Here is an 18,386-nt window from a genome sequence, read left to right as displayed (position 1 = left end):
ATGCCCTATCAATAAGCCCCATTAGATCCTTGACCAAAGACCCCCTTTCCCCTTTTAGAGAGGCGAATCCCATCTGAATTCACCACTCCCAGTACCATGCAGGTCAACCCATCACATGAAAGCTACCAAAATTCTGGCAGTGTGGCACTAGCCCCAGAGTCAGGTATTAAGACCATGTCCATCTGCTTTTTTCAGTGTCACTACCTGCACCTACAAAAGCAGAGGGAAAAATAACCTGTGCCCCTGAATACTTCACCAACCATCCCAGGACCTTGAAATCTCTTTACACCAGCCTTTGGACTACGTGTTGTGGCTTCATCACTATGCACGTGGAGGACCAGCAACAGGCAGCAGTAGTGTGAACCAGGCTAGGAAGTTTCCTGGTGACGTCCATAACCCACGCCACAGGGAGGCAGACTTCTCCTCTGTTGGAGAAGGACTTTCGTCCTAATCATCCATTGATTCTCCTACCACATCCAGAGCCTCATACTTATTGTACATAGGCACCTGGGAGAGTGAGGTGAACAAGGAGAGCTTCTGCCTGTTGTGCCGAGCAAGGACTTGCATCCATTCACCCCTTCCTTCTGACCTACCGCCTTCAGCCTGGCAGGGGGAGGTTACATGATGCTCTTGATCTGGGTTTCTTTCTCATCTCTGCCCCTGTCTCTGGAAGGCCAGAGCACAGTGCAACTGGTGTATCTCCTCCTTGGAGTCCCTGATACTTCTTAATCTTTCTACTTTATCTCTTGGAAAACACACTTAGGCATTCACTTAGTTACACTGGACAGCAGCCTGCTAGACACACAGCAAATTAATTTTTACTGAATGTGTTTAATGACTCTCATTTATTACATCAGGCTAAGTATTGAGTGGTTAATGTAAAACTGAAGTGAAAAGATTCTACACTAATTCTAATATATCAGAACTGGTACACAGCTCCACTGTCTTACTTCCTTGTTGGTAACTGAGATCCTAACCTAAATTACAAGCAGCTCAAGAGCTTTGCAGAAACCTTTCACTCAGATTACTTACTCATTAAAGCAGTGGAAAATATGGTAAAAGACCAGCTCAGGACACAGTTTTCCCTTCAACTTTGTTTATTGATGTACTGAACATGAAAAAGTACAAAGAATCCAAACACAAAAGAAAACATGTACAACCTCTTAAATGCCCAACAGAATATATTCTCTATTCCAACAAATGTGAATTAAGTCATACTATACAACTTCAAATAAATACCAGCCTTATATTTTACTAAGTGCTCTGATAAACACTGTAAAGTGAAGCCCAATTTACATGCCTTCTCATCAATGCCGTTAGTTGCTACAGTAGTATAGGAAAGAAGCATGTAGCTACTATTTCTCCCACATTGGAAAGTTTGTGATTTCTATACTATATACAACTTTTAATGCAGAGGATTAGCTTTAACAATCTAAATGCATCTAAGAATGAAGAAGTACTCAGGAAGCCAATTGATTTTTGAATAGCATTGAGTGGGTCAGCATGAAAACTTGCTTATTCACTTTAGCACGCGCTTCACAGTATATGTACTGTACTATACTGAAAATTTTATAACTACAATTTAAAAGAATAAGAACCAAAACCAACTGCAAATATAGTGTACAACTATGTTATGCATAGAACATTGCTTTTTCTAAGGGGAAGCGTATGAGCATCTCAGTTTATACAAAAAGCAGGACGTAACTACATAGTTGTCAGTGCATCCTGGTGAAGGCATAAAACCCTCAGCTTTTTTTTTAAAAATTTAATTATAAGCTAGATGCTAATCAGAAAATATTCTGTATTTGTTTTCCTTAAATTTCTTCAATACATGGTAAAGACCTTTTCTATTTCCCCAAATAGTGACTTAAGCATCATACAAAGTTAAACTTCAATAGCATACAGGTATTTATGGTTTTCATATGAAAAATGTAAGGAAATTTGCTCAAAACATATGTTTATACTTGTTTTTTTTTTACCACAAACATATTTATAAACAAAAATGTTGCATCACCATAAACAGCTGAAGCTAGACTATCTACAGACAAAAATAGCAACAGATCTGATGCACTGTAAATTCAAGTCCTCAGGACAAAAATAAAAAGGAAAAGAAAAAAAAAAAAGGAAGCAGACCTCAAGTAACAATGTTAATGCCATTTACAAAGAAAAAACTTATACAAAAACATTCAAAATTGAACATCACTTGGCATGTAACTTAAAAAAAAAAACTATAATCAAAATTAGCTGAAAAGTTCATAACTTAAGGTCTTATTTACATTACACAAAGCTCAGGTGTTAGCCTTGAACGTAACTTTCAAAATACCTCCTAACCTATCCAACTCAGGTCACTTCTGCTGATTTGCTACTGCGCAAACCATGCTCAATATCTTTTCTTAAGACAAAACAATTCTTCAAACAATAGCAAGTACATCACTAAACACCATGAGCTCTATCTGAAGGGAATTCTTTAGGAAGAACAGATTTTTTTTTTCCCCCATCTCTCAGTATTGTAAGTTTTCTGCTTGCTCTTATATTCTTTTTTTAAATTTTCATTTGTTTCAAAATCACAAATTAAAGTGAGCCACCTATCACTTAATAACCAGGATGATCAATGACTCCACTGATGATTACAAAAAATGAAACCAACAGTGCATCCCATTGACTTTACTTCTTAATACAAAGGTCTCAAAAGTAGTTCTACATCATAAATCTTTCTAAATTTTTTCCCAACAATTGCAAATTTCCTGGTAAGTTTTAAAAGCTCACTAGGTGTCATACGAAGAGATTTCTCAAAGTATTCAAGTCAAAATATTTGTTCCAGGACCAGTAAAAAGTTTCTCCAAATTTTTTATTTTTTTTTATAAAAATAGATGCTTTTGTAAACCCACATCAAAGAGGCTCTTATCTCTTTGGCAAGGTACTGCTTTACGAAAAGTTCTCCAGTATTCTTACAATAAGCTTCTATAATGTGTTCCCATTCCCCAACCCAAATGAAGATGATAAAATAAATACTGCTTATAACTTTATAAATAAAATGTAAACTTCAGATACTTTTCTTGAACAATGAAACAAAACAATAATGCATTACAATGTAAATTAAAGACAAAGAAAATCAAAAAATGACGAAAGAAAAATTATAGTATTACACAAAGCCTTGGTATTTACTCATAGGTTAAAGGCAGCCATGTATAAAGAAAAAAACTTCCTCCCTTAGCTGAAACATTTTAAAAGGTCCACCTTCTTCAAAGAAGGCAATAGAATACGCATTGTGACAGGTAAAAACCCTGTAACTCTTGTCAATACTCAAACACAAAAGATAGTTAAGAAGTTCTAATTCAAATATTAGCAATAAAAAAATCTCACATATTCTTAGGATGCTAAGTAGTCATTTTATCCCCATTTCCACACTGGCATACAACAAAGGCATTTACTAATGCATAGAGCTTCTTGTAAATTGCCTTTGTTGTAGAGTTTTCATGTATTAATGCACTGAGAATAACTTGTTAGGCTTTGTGCGTTTTGTTTGTTTTGAAGGAGACCTGCAATACTCTGTCACCAAGGCGGTATCCATTCAGGCTGGCTATTGCCATAGCTGCCTCATCGTAGTTTGTCATAGTCACAAATCCAAAACCTTTGCACTTGTTGGTGTTGAAGTCACGGATGACCTTCACATTGGTTACTGCTCCGAAGGGTCCAAACATTTGCCAGAGGATACTCTCATCAGCATCAGGGGCCAAGTTGTACACAAAAATGCACCACCCAGTTCCTGCATGTCCAGGGATATTAATTCCGGCCAAACTGGTCATTCCATCAATGGTCATTGGAGGAAACCTACTAAAGAATGAGGGAAAGCAAAACAGAATCATAATATAGCTGTTCACATGGAACCCCAGCAAAGAAATGTCAAAATAAAAGAAGAGAATGATACAGAGCTTTTCACAGAATGAACATGTTGCTCAGACTAGAAAGATAAGATCAAAAATATTTTTTGCCCCCTAACTGCGCAAATACTATGCAAAAAATTATACACGAGTAGGGAGAACAGTACTAGGTATGTCTGAAATGATGTAACATAGAAAATCAAAAGGAAAGCATGCTATAAAACCAGTGAGGATTAGCAAGTCACTTGAAACAGGAATTCCATGGAACTGCTACAAAAGGTTTGTCTATTTCATGCAAAATGCATCAAAATGAACCATTTCAGCTGAAGTCTCAACATGCAAAAATTCAACATAAGTCTTACTGAAAAGTAAGAGTTTGCAAATTACTTCAAACTAATTTGGTTGTTATGAACCAACTAATCCTTTATTACCTCTTTACTCCATAAGCTATGTTGAGCAGATTGTCCAACCTGCAAAACATTTAGCAACATGTTCAGTCTTCAGACTTTTCCACCCTTTAAGAATAAGGAAACTTAGCATATTACTGTCACATCCATTACACTGTATGGAGCCTCATGCAACGTTGAAGAATCACCACTGAAAGAGCAGTGGCACCTTGTTGCACCTGACAGTGAATACTAAATACGCTGTGTAGTAACCACAACCATAAGAAGTTCAATTCATAAAGTGCACCACTGCCGCAAGTTTAGCCTAAATCACATATTGTTACCATAAAGTTACAGTCAGTGACCACATCGGTGAAGTTTTCCACATTACTAACTTGGTTGAGACAGAGACTTTTATTGAGGCTTCTTACATGTTTGCTGGCATGACTGTCAAGACAGATGCAGTATTTTCGACCAATAGCAACTGTGGTAACATGAACTCCAAAAAAAGATTTTTCATATTCCTACTCCTTCTGGCAGTTCCAAAATGTTGTGAGGCAGAAGGCTGGTTTGGCTGAGTAGGACTAAGGCAAAATAAGTAAGTGTAAGAACAGTGGAGGCAAAGTCAGGAGGACATGGAAAGAACACAGAGATGCTGCTTGCCACTAGAGGGACAAAATTAGTGTGGCCAAAGCTCAACAAGAGTTGAAGCTTGCCAAAAACACGGGGGACAACAAAAAGATGTTTTTAAATATGTCAATCTCAAAGAGCAGTCCAAAAATAACATAGGCCAGGTATAGAATGAGGACGGTCACCCCACAAACATGGACACAAAAAAGACAGAGAAGTTTAATGCTTTCTTTGCCTCCATCTTTAATACTAATGATGGGCTAAGAGGGTCCCAGGGTCCTGAGCTGGAGGACCACGGCTGTGAAAATGGTGAACAACCCTAAACTTGTGCGGGATCTCCTGCTCCAGCTGAATTCCTACAAATCTATCAGACTTGATGGGATTCATCCAAGAACACTCAGAAAACTGGCCAATGCTTTTGTGAGGACTCTCTCAATGACTTTTTAATGGTCTTGGGAATACGAAGTTGACAGGAAGCTGGCTAACACTATCCCAACTTTCAAGAAGGGCAAGAAGGATGACCCTGGAAAATACAGGCCTGTCAGTCTCACTTCACTGCCTGGTAAAATTATGGAGATTAATCTGGGAAGTGTTGAAAAACACAATCACAGCCAGCATGGCTTCATGAAGGAAAGTCCTGCTTGTCAAACTTAATTTCTTTTTATGACAGGATAACCTACCCAGCTGACCAACGGAAGTCAGATTTTTGGATTTCAGTATAGCTTTTCATACTGCCTCCCCCAGGATCATTCTGGACAAAATGTGCAGCACACGGCTGGATAAACGCATCATGTGATGGGTGAGCAACTGGCTCATGGGTTGGGCACAAAGGGTTACAGTGATACCTGGCGAGTAACTGGTCACTACTGGGATTCCACATAGCTTCATTTTAGGCTCAGTGCTCTTTAGCATCTTCATAAATGACTTGGATGCAGGACTTGAAGAATGCATACTTAGTAAGTCTGCTGATGACATTAAACTGGGAGGAGCTGTTGACTCCCCTTAAGGCAGAGAGACCTTGACAAATTAGAGGGTTGGGAAATTGCCAACCACATGACATTTAAAAAGGGCAAGTGTCAGATTCTGCACCTGGGATGGGGCAAGCCAGGATGTACAGACACACTGGAAAATGAGACACTGAAAAGCATGGGAAGGGACCTGGGGGTCCTGGTCAATGGCAAGTTGAACATGAGCCAGCAGTGCCCTGGCAGCCAGGAGAGCCACCCGTGTCCTGGGGTGCATCAGGCACAGCATCACCAGCTGGGCAAGGGAGGGGATTGTCCCGCTCTGCTCTGCACTGGGGCGGCCTCACCTCGAGTGCTGGGGGCAGGTCTGGGTGCCACGACACAGAAAAGCCACTGAGCTGTTAGAGAGTGTCCAAAGGTGGGCCAGGAAAAGAGTGAAGGGTCTGGAGGGGAAGCTGTACAAGGAGAAGTTGAGGTCACCTGGCTTGTTCAGCCTGGCGAGTCTCAGGGGTGGCTGGCCTCATCACACTCCACAGTTTCCTCATGAGGGGAAGAGGAGGGCAGGCACTGATCTCTTCTCTGTGGTGAGCAGTGACAGAACCCAAGGGAATGCCCTGAAGTTGTGTCAGGGGAGGTTTAGGTTGGATATTAGGGAAAAGTTCTTCACTCAGAGGGTGGCTGGACACTTCCTAGGGAAGCAGTCATGTCACCAAGCCTGCCAGGGTTCAGGAATTGTTTGAACAATGCTCTCAGGCACATGGTGTGACTCTTGGGGATGGGCCTGTGCAGGGCCAGCAGCTGGACTCGATGATCCTTGTGGGTGCCTTCCAACCCAGGATATTCTATGATGCTATGATTTTCCAGGATGAAGTGTTTCTAGAATACACACACACACATATATATATATTATTTTTAAGATTTCTCCATGTGCTTCTTCCCTCACCTCCCCCAACTACAGAATGGCACCACAACACTAAACCCTTTCAAATTACCAAGCCAATACCCAAAATACACAATGCATACAGCTCCTATTACTCTTATTCCTGGAGTCCCTTAAACTGCTTCTTTCATAAAATGTTTACCCTGAAGAAGCTCTTGTTTCTTCCTGGCAAACCACAAATACAGCAAGAGGAAGTCTTATTACAGATCCTCTTCAAGAGTCATCAAAATATGAGCTTAGGTAAAAAACATACACTTAATTTAGTTTCCTACAGAGCATTGATTCTGCTGCGAGCTGGGTTTGTGGAATACACTGACAAGAAACTACTGAACCCCTAAAAGATCAGAAAAAAGGAAATTAAAAAATGCTTGACTACTGTTGGTGGACTTAGTGTGGATGACTGAGGCCTGCTGTCATTCACATCTGGGGGGGAGAGCAAGGTGAAGAGTGAAACACCACCACTTACAGGTCCTTGTTAAAGATATAATCAGATGAAGACTTAATATAGTAATGGTATCACTTGTATGATTTTTCATCAGTTATCCTGAAGGTTTAAAAATACTCTGGAAAAATTCTCAGGGACTTTCACTGGAAAATTTTTAAAGATGCTTTAAGTTATGCATCTTATAGAAACTGAGAAACAATTATACACAGCTGCTTTTTAAAGTCCAGCTCAAGTTTTCTCTTAATAAGAAAGAAAGGAAGCATTATATTGATCCTGTTGCTTTTACTAGTAAAGCTTAAGCTGTTTTCAGGCCTCTGACAACTATTAACAGAGGCAGGGCAACTGAATCAGGTAATCCTGTCTGAAATGTCAACACCCAAGATTTCTTGCATGTGTAACACATGAAAGATCTAAAGCACTGGTGCCATCTCAACTATGTAGTCAGCACCACACCTGGAATGATGAAACAGTGCAAAGCAAAAAAACCTAAAAGACAAGATGATTTCCCTTACAGTGTAAAGATTTAAAATTTGGTAAGACTGTCTTTTATTGATGAAACACTAGCCTGAAGTCCTTGACAAAAAAAACCCGCCCAAAAAAATCCAATCGTCTGCAACCTCAGTTTACCTTTTGACCAGTCAGTTAAACTTTTTTCTTCCTTCCACATCAATAAATTTAGAGAGATTTTACTCTCTCTCCTATTTACAGAGTTGGTATAACTCAATGCTTTTTGTTATCATTACACTTCTATGTGGGGCAAATGATAGAATCATTTAAGGTGCTTTTAAGCATTACTTTACACTTAGTATCTCAGAAAAAAACCAACAACTTCCCAGTGAAATGGAAATGGACCTTCATAAAAATACAATTCCATTTAAAGAAAAATAAATTTCCACCAGTCAAAACTTAAGGTACAAAGCCTAAAGTTGCAGGACAGGGTTAGTCTACTGAAATTACCTAAAAAAAAGAACCTCTCAAAAAAACCCAAACCCCCCCAAAAGAAACTCTGAGAGCTGGGAGGATTTTTATGAATCATGACAAATCTACCTGGAGTATCAGTGAAATACCAATGCTATCCCCAGCCAGCACCTGAGTGAACCTGAACACAGAGGAGTATCTTGGACCATGGGCAGTCAGAACGACTCAAGGAGTCTGGAGGCCAAGACTTGCCAGAATATGTATATTGTAACACACAGGCTGTTCAACAGCTCACCCATGATCTTATTTCATACAATGCACTTGAGTCTATCCTGCAATTTCTGCCTCTATGGAATAATGGCAAGCCTATTTTTATTCAGAACACTCTTGTAAGGTAGCCTTTTTATTACCTAAAAAAGGGTAAGAAGATCCACAAAAAAAATCAGTAAAATTGGTTATCCCCTCTCTTATGGCAGAACACCTACTCCTCACACCTGTAAGACACCTGCAGCACGTAAGGCCAAAAAGCTGAAGAAAAGAAAAATTCAGAAATTCTGAAGTGAAGTCCCTGAACTCTTGAATATTTGGCTTATAAGCAAGCCTAGCCAATGGAGAGCTTTTGAAATTTGGTATATTCTCTTTGAAGCAAGCTATCAACTGGTTTTGTTTCTTGAAAAATACAACAGTAATACTCTTTGAGTGTATTACTGTTTAACACATTCCAGTCACATTATTTAGGGGCAGAGGGAGGGAAGAAATTATCAAAATCACTGAAAAAAATCCAAGGTACTCATGGTTGTAGATAATACAGTGTTTGTTTCACTTTGTTCTCACCATCTGTTCTTTTCAATACACTGAATAGCACAAGGAACTGTATGCCTATAGTTTCAGCATGATGGGAACATAAATCCCCAAAAAGCACAGGCGGAAAATACGTGAACAATCTTCATTATTAAAGGTCGTAACAAGAAAAGACAAAGTATGGCATGAAGGACATAAACAACTAACTAGGGAAAAACTGAAAGCCAGAATGGGGAGGAAAAATGTAGGGGTAGGCATGAGCAAGCTGGCTATAACATGCTTATGGCTAAGAAAAAACCACTAGATCTCCTAGGTCAATATTAACTTCATTGACTTGCACATTAATCAAGAATAACATAGGAAATGAAAAGTAATCTTTGAAAAAAAAAAAAATTAGTGACTGAGTAGAAGAAAGATGCCACCTGGGTTTAGCTAAGTATGCTTATTAGACACTGAAATACTATCAATAGGATGGCATGCATTTTGGTTTTAGTTGTACTGTGGGAGCATAGCTGAAGTTCAACATTCATGTGTTTCCTTCCCACAGAGAAGTCAGACAAGCAGGAAAACACAGGAGTGGAGGCAAACAAACAGGGGCTGTGGGGACATGCGAGTTTCAGCACAGTTGTGCACATTTATTTGACTTACCTAAAACGTTGAGCCTGCTGAGCTAGAGGTGCGGGATACCTTCTGTTTGGAGAATGGTACAGCTGGGAAAGAATGGCCTGATTGGTTTTTTGGCTTGGATTGTTAGCAAACTTTACAGTGATGGGCTCTGTGGCACCTGGAGGTTTCTGGCCATTCAAGCCCTTGATAGCTTCTTCTGCTTCAATTCGCTTGTCAAACCGGATAAACCCCACGCCCCTTGACACCCCTGCACACGGTGAAAAAAGCATACAGTAATGAATTCACAGATTCCACAATATTAGATGCCAACTTTTTATTTGTGTGACCAGACACTGTTGACGGCCAATTGTTGCGAACACATGGTAATTTTGAGCTTAATAGAACTGAGCTTTTGTGTAGAGTAAGAATTTTCTACTGTAATTTTGACTTTAATTTTTAATTTAATTGATGTAAGACACATTTGTGTAAAAAGTGTGGAGGGTTGAGGGAAAACAATGGAAAAAACCTAAATATAGTGAGTCAAAGAGGAATTTGGAAACAAAGCTATTTTGTTGGATGGAGATGAACCCAACTCAGCTGCATTGTAACCTCTGGTCAGCTCACGCTACTCTGCAGTACCTAAATTCACAAAAATTCTGTAAATAGCTTAGCTCTCTGCTCTCTAGCAGCAAAAAAACCACCTTTTGTTCTCCTGCAGTATCCCCTGAAACTCTCTTTGGAGGAAATATGCTGAGAGGATGATGATGTGCACGTACTATATTGCAATAATGAGAATTATGGTCATGTTTAAGCAGTCAGTGGCAACCTCTAAGTAAAAGATGTGGTTTCAGTATATCACCATACATCACTAGGCATTACTTTTGAAGGAAACTTTTCTTGGCATAGAAAAGTCAAAGGCAACATGCAAGGGAATCCGAAAGTGTTTATGCAAGGTCTTAGGAACATCACACATCAAAAATCCAAAGTGTCTTAGAATAAACACATTGAGCTGTGGATACTTGAACCAATTAACATTAAAGTTACTAACAGCCAACATTACTTGGATCAATGTTTTCTTTGTAGTATTTCTAGTGCCATTTAGAGCCCCTTTACATTTTGGTTCATTAATAACCAGATAAGTTAGACACCTGTCCTCAACTGAGAAAACATTAATAACAAGAAATGTATTCTGTTCATAAACAATGATGATTTAAACCATTGAAATGACAATGAAGAGGCCTAAGAAAGCTTTAAAGCGGCAAATGTCACCAGCTTCAACTTTGCATTTTTTATCTGTCAGTTCGTGTCACAACCTTATTATTTATACCATTGTGAGCCTACTTCTTCCAAATTACCAAGAAGAAGGAAGCAAGAAAGCTTAAGCCTTAATAACAGTCTATATGCCAGAAAAATACGCTGCAAATAGCAGGATTTATGAACATGAATAGAATTACCATGCATGTTAGACGTTCAATTATATTTACTTACTGGTCCATTTGTTAAATTCCATCTATTTCTACGTATAGATATACAGGAACCTACTGTGAACAGCTATTTATTGAACAAAGACCAGGAATCTGTCCCACAAATCTACTACATCTACAGATACCTAAGTCGGTATTTGGCCTTTAGCTTTCCTTTCCAGGCCTCTCTATGCTCTCAAAAATTCACACTATTAAAACACTCTGTAAGTATTAGGTGTCAATATTGAGATTTAACTTAGTGGAACTCAAAGGAGTACATACAAGTTCCTCTAAAGGTCAGCCAAGACTCCAACGTGGGCTGGTAGAAACTTTTCAAAGTAAGACAATTTAAAAACTTTATGACCTTCTACAGTTGAAAGCTGTTTGTTACCCAAGAGGATATGTGACTTTGAAAAGGTACAAGTACAAAATAAAAAATAAATCAAACCTAGCTTATTCAGGGAATAATTATGTGAGTAAATTACTTTCCTCTGTCCCACCCCTTAGTGTGCCGAAGGGGGAGAACTTGGAGAGCCCTGCTTCTTTGTATGTTGCTTTGTACACTCAATACTCCTGTCATGTACTTGGCTTTTTATTCAATTGCTTATTTCTGGCAGAGACCTCACAGCAGGTGATGCAGAAAATTATAAAGCTCCTCAAGATCAGCCATTTGAGACAGCAAAAAAACACAGGCATTACTGTCTGAGTCTGAAGAGTAACCACAAACTTGTCACTGACAACCACATGATTGAGACACATATTGTAATAATGCAAATAACCTGGTACATCTTAGTACTTTAAGGCACAGGTAATCACCAAACTTATCTGCTCCTGAGGAACTCAAAGTTCATGTGTGCACCCAAATTTAATGAGTTAGCCTTGAAAACAGTCTTAACAGCAATTGCCAATGGGGCTTCTGTAATCCTAGCCTCAGAGAGTCAGCTGTGCATAAAATTCTATTTTGACAAAAAAAAGTTTAATAGCATTTTGTAAGGCACTGAGGGACTATTTTCACGCAGCAGCTTGGAAAGGAAGATTATGGCAGCCGTAAATTTATTACAAGTCATCAAACAAGCTTCAAACCTGCACCTTCAGGGTGGAAATGACTCAAGCTGGCTCAGTACACTACACAGTCTATTTTTTTCCATGCATATTTATGAACAGTTCCAGGAGAAAAATGCATTTTCTGGCCTACATACACCTTTTATACATTATAGAGGTAAGACTATTGTACTGAAAGATGAAGTATTTCTTAAAACTGTGAGTCCAAAAATGAGAGGCCATGCAAAATTGCCTACTTACCAGTAACTTGGTCAACCAGAATACGAGAAGTAATAATGCGTCCGTATTGGGAAAAGAGCTGTTCCAGTTCTTTCTGCGTCATTGTTTTTGGAAGTCCACTAACATACAAGTTTGCATCTCTGATAGAAGCTGAACTTGGTCGTGCATAAGAAACCTTAGGAAAAAAAAAAAGAAAATCCCAGAAAATAAACACTTTAAACCCAGCTGAAATACAACAGTGTTATTTGTTCAGAGACATTAAAATATCTCTAAGAGCAGACAGAACAGTTACTTTGCAAAACCAGTTCAGTGGTTTTTTGGTTTTTTTTTTGGTTTTTGGGGTTTTTTTTTGGGAGCTGGCTTCTGAAAACACAGAATGCAACTTAGACCACATAGCAGAAGCTGACTACATGAACTCATATATAAAAACTACTTCCAAATAAATGAGAAAAAGCCAGCTACACATTCCAGCAAGCCTTGGTGGAGAAAGTGTTCTCAGTTAGCTGATTGTAAGATTAAAGTGACAAATTTAAGAAGTTCCATGAATGTCCCATGTTCCGTGAGTTCTCATTAAAACGCACTAAAACATACAAGAAATTAAGATTTTAGTATGATATGTAGGCCAAAGGCACAGAAAGACAGTCTGAGGCACTTAGAGGTTTCCAAGTTTTTTTCAAGTGCTGTGTTTTTTGTACCTGTTGAGCTTGCTACCAGATGACACATAATCACAATCATTGATGAGGTCAAGATAAACTCTGCTACATCACTTTCACAGGCCTAAGAACAAATGGCTTAAGTTGGAATCCAACCTGTATTTTGCCTGTTCAGCCGCTTGTTAATTTCTGCAACAGAGGTGTTAAATGCCATTTAACAGTGAGCTTCTCAGATCCTTTTGGACAGAAGTTTTTTACCTGCTGCCTCGAAGTGTCAGTCAGAAATATTTTAAGATTATCAAGTAGATTCTTTGACCTTTAGACACATGCTACAAAACAGCACATTCACTGCTTCCTACTGAAGTTTGTACAAGTGGTTTTAACACAAGAATGCTTAGGACAGAATATCTGTGCTTCTCAAATAGGACAAAATACTTTATCTAGGCTTTTTACCTATGCAAAAGTAAAAAGGATCGTCAAGAAATAGTCAGATTTATCTCCTTTCCCTCCCTCCCCTTCCATGCACTGTTAGCCAATACTGGGCAACTGGAACTTGATTCTGTCATTCTGTCTTTTGCCTCATTCTTTGATGTTTCTTTTCAAATCCTTCCTGTCTCATTTCCATGCAGATCAGCAGACTCTTAAGACTGCTGCAGAAGCAAAACAGAAGAGACCATGCTGGAGATTAAACAAGCAGTACACCCTGAACACTGCTGTGACCCTTCAGGCTCCACCCAGAGGCTTTGTGCAAGGTACCTTTGTGCTGGCTGAAGAGCACTGACCTCAAAAACTTGTAGCTATCCAACATGGAACCTGGTAAGACACACTGCCTTGTTCTTTCCACATGAGAACCACACAAGAGCTAAAGCCCTTTGTTCAAAGTTACAGGAAAACAGAGAGTAAAGTTTGCCTCCATTCAGCCAAAGAAGCAACGAAGACAATGACAGCTACCCTTTTCTAACCAGGCAGAAAAAACCAATGGCTAAGGAATGAACAAACTTGCTCAACTTGCCCATTTGGTTCCTCAAGAAATAAACTTCCATGCCTCACTTGCCAGGATGGCTTTAAGGAGATGCAAGGCCAAGGAATGGAGACATATTTCCTATGCCTGGGGAATAGGACTAGTCCCAGTAAAATGATGAATTACCAAACCCAAGCAGTTCTGAATAGCTACTTTAATGTTTGTTTTCCAAAGAAACCCTTCCACCTCTTCCACACCCTCTCAACCCGCGAATCTACATGGTAGGTGGGTACAGCAACTAAGTCCACTCATAACTGAACACATTAAACTGTTTCACAGTTTTTAATTCCATCTGGAATTGAGATACATTGAGTAGTGTCCTATCCAATCCTTTTTTAAGCTGTCAGACAGAAGCTTTTCTTTCCATACGCATTTGTTCTGGTCCTCTGGAGAAAATGTCCAATTCCTGGAGTGACCATCAGCGATGGAAGGATGAAAACCAGTGGCTTATCTTTAAATTTAACAAGAAATCTATGCAACTGCTGGCCAAACAATGTTTCATAACTGAAAAACCAAACCCCCCGCCGTTAGCTGAAGATTAAGGAGGTACTCTGGACTTCACATTACCTGTGTTGAACTCAAATACCTGTTGTGAGGATGCTTTCTAAGCACGCATGCTTGCAAGGACTCAGAACAGAGGCTGCAGAGTGTAAGCCTCACAAGATCTTTTCAAACAAAACAAAAATGTCTGTAAAAATAGAAGACACCACAGGCCTGCCAAGACCCATAAGCTATACCTTGTGGTGCTACTGTTTTCCCAGTCTCCTAACTATGTAGACTTTGCTCTAGAAGTAGTTCTATAGATGATGATAGATCAAATAGCTCCACTTTCTAAGCAATCCAACACAGTAACTGGACTTTACAATGAGTAGCTTGCTCATAACTGTCAAAATCGTTCTAATTCAACACATTAGATGGAATAAAATAGAGGAAGTACAACATAAGCAGAAATAACAGAGTTGTGATCTGTGTGAAAAGACACCTAAAACGCAAAGAAAAACTTTTAAACTAAAATGAGTGACCTGTGAGGTAATGCTTAATATCCAAAGCTTTTGACCCCGCCTCCTGCTGTCGCTGGCACTGAAGTAGGCTAGAAGCAAGTAAGTAACTCAACAAGGTCTGCTGATCTGCAGCTCAAATTCAACAGTGATGAGAATGAAATGAAAATTCTCCCTTCTTACCCACACATTGCCCTGACTTCCCTGATGATTACAGCAGCCCAGCAGCACAGGCATGGATACCACAGTTCCTACAAACCAAGCTGCTAGAACAGCTTCTAGGTCTGGAAACCATGTTGACGTCCCTGCTTGCCACCTCCAGCGAATGAAGGATCACCTCCGACCCAAATCTATCAAGCGAAGGTGTCTGGGGACCTGCCTGGATGAACAAGGAATTAACTCCAACATAAACCCAACGTGTAAAGGATGTGAAAACAAGAATAGAAATAGTTTCCAATCACACATAGATGAGGTTAGAGAAAGTAAAACCCAGCTGGATTTGAAACTGGTGAGAGACCTGAAAGGCAACAAAATGATCTGTCAGCAAAAGGAAGACAAAGGAAAAACAAATTCACTGCTGAACAGGACAGGAAAACTGCTGACTGGGAACACAGAAAAAAAGACAGGACATTAAAGTACTTTCTTGCCTCAGTCTTTACCAGCAGAACTGACCTCCAGGGATCCCGGGCCCAAGAGCAGTACAAAAGCCTGAAACAAGGAGCACATACCCTCAGTGGTGGAGGATTACAGTGAGGAATACTTAAACTGCACGGAGAGAAGTCCATGGGGCCTGAAAGGCTGTGCCCACAAGTGCTGAGGAAGCTGACACATGCTGCTGAAAGGCAACTCTTGGTTGTCTTTGTGTAGTGGATTGACCCTGGCTGGGCACTAGGTGCCCACCAAGCTGTTCAATCAGTCCCTTTGCCAGCAGGACAGGGAAGAGAAATATAAGATTCTAAGCTAAGGCAGTTTACTAAAGCAATTAAAAAAAGCAAAAGTTTGCATGCACATAAGAAAATGGAAAAAAAAAAATTTAATCTCTGCTTCCCATTGGTGAGCGATGCTCAGCCACTTCCCGGGAAGCAGGGCTTCAGCGGGTGGAGCGGCTGCTCTGGAAAGCAAATACTAAAATGACCAATGCCCCTGCTCCTTCTCCTTCCCTCCCTCAGCTTTTACACCTGAGCTGACATCATATGCCATGGAATATTGCTTTGGTCAGTTTGGGTCAGCTGGCCTGGTTGTGACCCTTCCCTGGACCTTGCCCACCCCCAGCCCCTTGATGGAGGCAGGAATGTTGGAGAGACAGCGCTGATGCTGTGCCGGTGCTGCTGAGCAATAGCCACAACACTGGTGTGCTATCAACGCCTTTCCAACTATCACTGCAAAGTGCAGCAGTGCTGTGGGGGCTATTACAGGGAAATGAGCTCCAGCTCAGCCAGACCCAATACACTTTGAAAGGTCGTAGGGAACAGGGCTTGTTTCTGAGTAGTGGAAAGAAGCAAGTACCATCGGCAAGAAACTCTCTTGCCCTCTGGATAGATACAGGTCAGTCAGACAACTCAGTCCCTGGAAAGGTGACTGAGGAACTAACCATGGAAGTCTCCTTCAGTCACATGAATGACAGAGGTGACTGAATGCAGTCAGCATGGATTTATAAAGACAAAACCATGTCTGACCATCTTAACTAGATCCTTCTAGAATGACATGATTGCACTGGTGAACAAGAGAAGAACACTGGATGTTATTTAAATCATCTGTTCAGACCTGATGCTCTCCTGCATTATCCTCACCAGATGCACATCAAGTATACACTTCTGTGTAGCAGTGCAAGTGGCTGCAGCCACCCTGACCCCTGAAGATCCAAGAGACACCAAGCTGTGGTGGTCAGGCACCGAAGCATTATGCCTCTCTCCTTGGTTAGGGTGAGAGCCCATAACCCTCCGGTTCCGCATTTTACATATTTTTATGTGATAGGTTCATGTTTTCCCCTCCCTGTTTTATGTATAAGTTTGTTAATATTCATTTCCCCTAAGTTAATACATATTAGTTCTATAAAGTTCTGTTGTACTCGACACTCCATTGGTTCCTTCCCTAATTCCCTCCTTTGTGTTATTTCCATTGGTTCCCTTGCACTCAACCCTGTGTCCTGTCAAGTATCCCATTGGCTGTATCCCTCATCCCCGCCTTTCCTATCTCCACTGTAAAATCCCTGGACACCCTCAGATCTTTGGCTCTTCGTCTTCCCCCCCCATCATTTCACCTGAAATAAACCTTCTGTGTGGAACTTGTATGGAGAGTCCCCTCTCTCTGCTTCTTCTCTTCTGCCTGTGTGCTCTCACGCTCTGCTCAAGGGACGGCTCCCTGGGGTGAGGAGCGTCTCCCCTCTGATCCTTTTGTGTGTGCTGCTTTAAATCAGAAGCTGCATGGCTACGCCTCTGGGCTTCTCGTCGAGCCAGCACGCGTGAATAATATTTTTATACTTCTGTGTGCTTAAACACATACTAGTTAAGGGGGAAAGTGATAAGACTGAAAACTGGCTGAACTACCAGGATCAATGGGTCACAGTCAGTGGCATGATGTTCAGTTGGAAGCTAGTCCCTGGCCTCCATCGACACTGGATCCAACATCTGCACTAGATGATGGGGCAATGCAATGCCTCAAGTGATGATATAAAGCTTTGAGGAGTGGCTGACAGGCTGGAGGGTTGTGCTGCCATCCTGAGGAACTTCAGTAGACTGGACAATCAGGCAAGCAGGAAACTCAAAGACGTTCAACAACAAGAAAATCAGAATCCTCCCACTGGAGAGAAAAATCTCATGTACCAGAACATGCTGGGAGCTGACTGGCAGGAAAGCAGCTTGTCAGAGAACTTTGGAGTCCTGATAGACATAAAGTTGATGATAAGCCAAGAGAATGTACCCTAGCTGACAGTCACCTAGGCTGAATTAGTAGCTTCACCAACAGGTGAAGGGCGGTGATTCTTCCTATCTAGGCAGCACTGTTAGTCCTCTGCAAGTGTCTTATCTCCAGCTCTGGGCTCTCCACTGCAGTAAGGTATTTCCAACCTGAGTGAATCCAGTAAATGGTCGCAGAAGTGATTATGGGACTGGAGCACCTCTGATGCAAGGGAAGGCTGAGAGTTGGCATTGCTCAGTCTGGAGATAACATCTTAGCCATAAAAATCTGATGAAGGAAACAAAGAAAATGGATCCACACAGTTCTTTGCAATATCAAGTGACAAAACAAGAGTCAATGGGCACAAACTGAAACGCAAAAAAATTTCATTTGGATATTTTTTATAGATTTCATTCTATAAGGAAACACATTTTCATGGTAAATAAAGGGTGATCAAGCATTGGAAGAAGTAACTCAGATTGTGAAGCCTAACTCTGAAGGCA

The 18,386-nt window shown here is 40.4% G+C and overlaps 1 protein-coding gene across 9 annotated transcripts in view; it reads right to left on the bottom strand.

Annotated features, from left to right (window-relative positions):
* Nucleotides 1-1,079: 1,079 nt before the first annotated feature.
* The window catches only part of ELAVL2 (ELAV like RNA binding protein 2), a 93,403-nt gene continuing 76,096 nt past the window's right edge, over nucleotides 1,080-18,386 (bottom strand). For 6 of the 9 annotated variants that reach the window (XM_048291638.1, XM_048291633.1, XM_048291636.1 and 3 more), the window contains 4 exons: nucleotides 12,338-12,491; nucleotides 9,615-9,840; nucleotides 4,313-4,351; nucleotides 1,080-3,834 (listed from right to left, as the gene is read on the bottom strand). In XM_048291638.1, the coding sequence (XP_048147595.1) occupies nucleotides 3,504-3,834; nucleotides 4,313-4,351; nucleotides 9,615-9,840; nucleotides 12,338-12,491 (750 nt within the window). In that variant the 3' untranslated portion in view covers nucleotides 1,080-3,503. The remainder of the gene's footprint in view (nucleotides 3,835-4,312; nucleotides 4,352-9,614; nucleotides 9,841-12,337; nucleotides 12,492-18,386) is intronic. The other 3 variants (XM_048291630.1, XM_048291632.1, XM_048291631.1) reach the window with 3 other exon arrangements.

This window comes from Corvus hawaiiensis, chromosome Z (genome assembly GCF_020740725.1).
Source record: "Corvus hawaiiensis isolate bCorHaw1 chromosome Z, bCorHaw1.pri.cur, whole genome shotgun sequence".
Lineage (NCBI taxonomy): Eukaryota > Metazoa > Chordata > Aves > Passeriformes > Corvidae > Corvus > Corvus hawaiiensis.
This window is presented reverse-complemented; position numbering and strand designations above follow the sequence as displayed.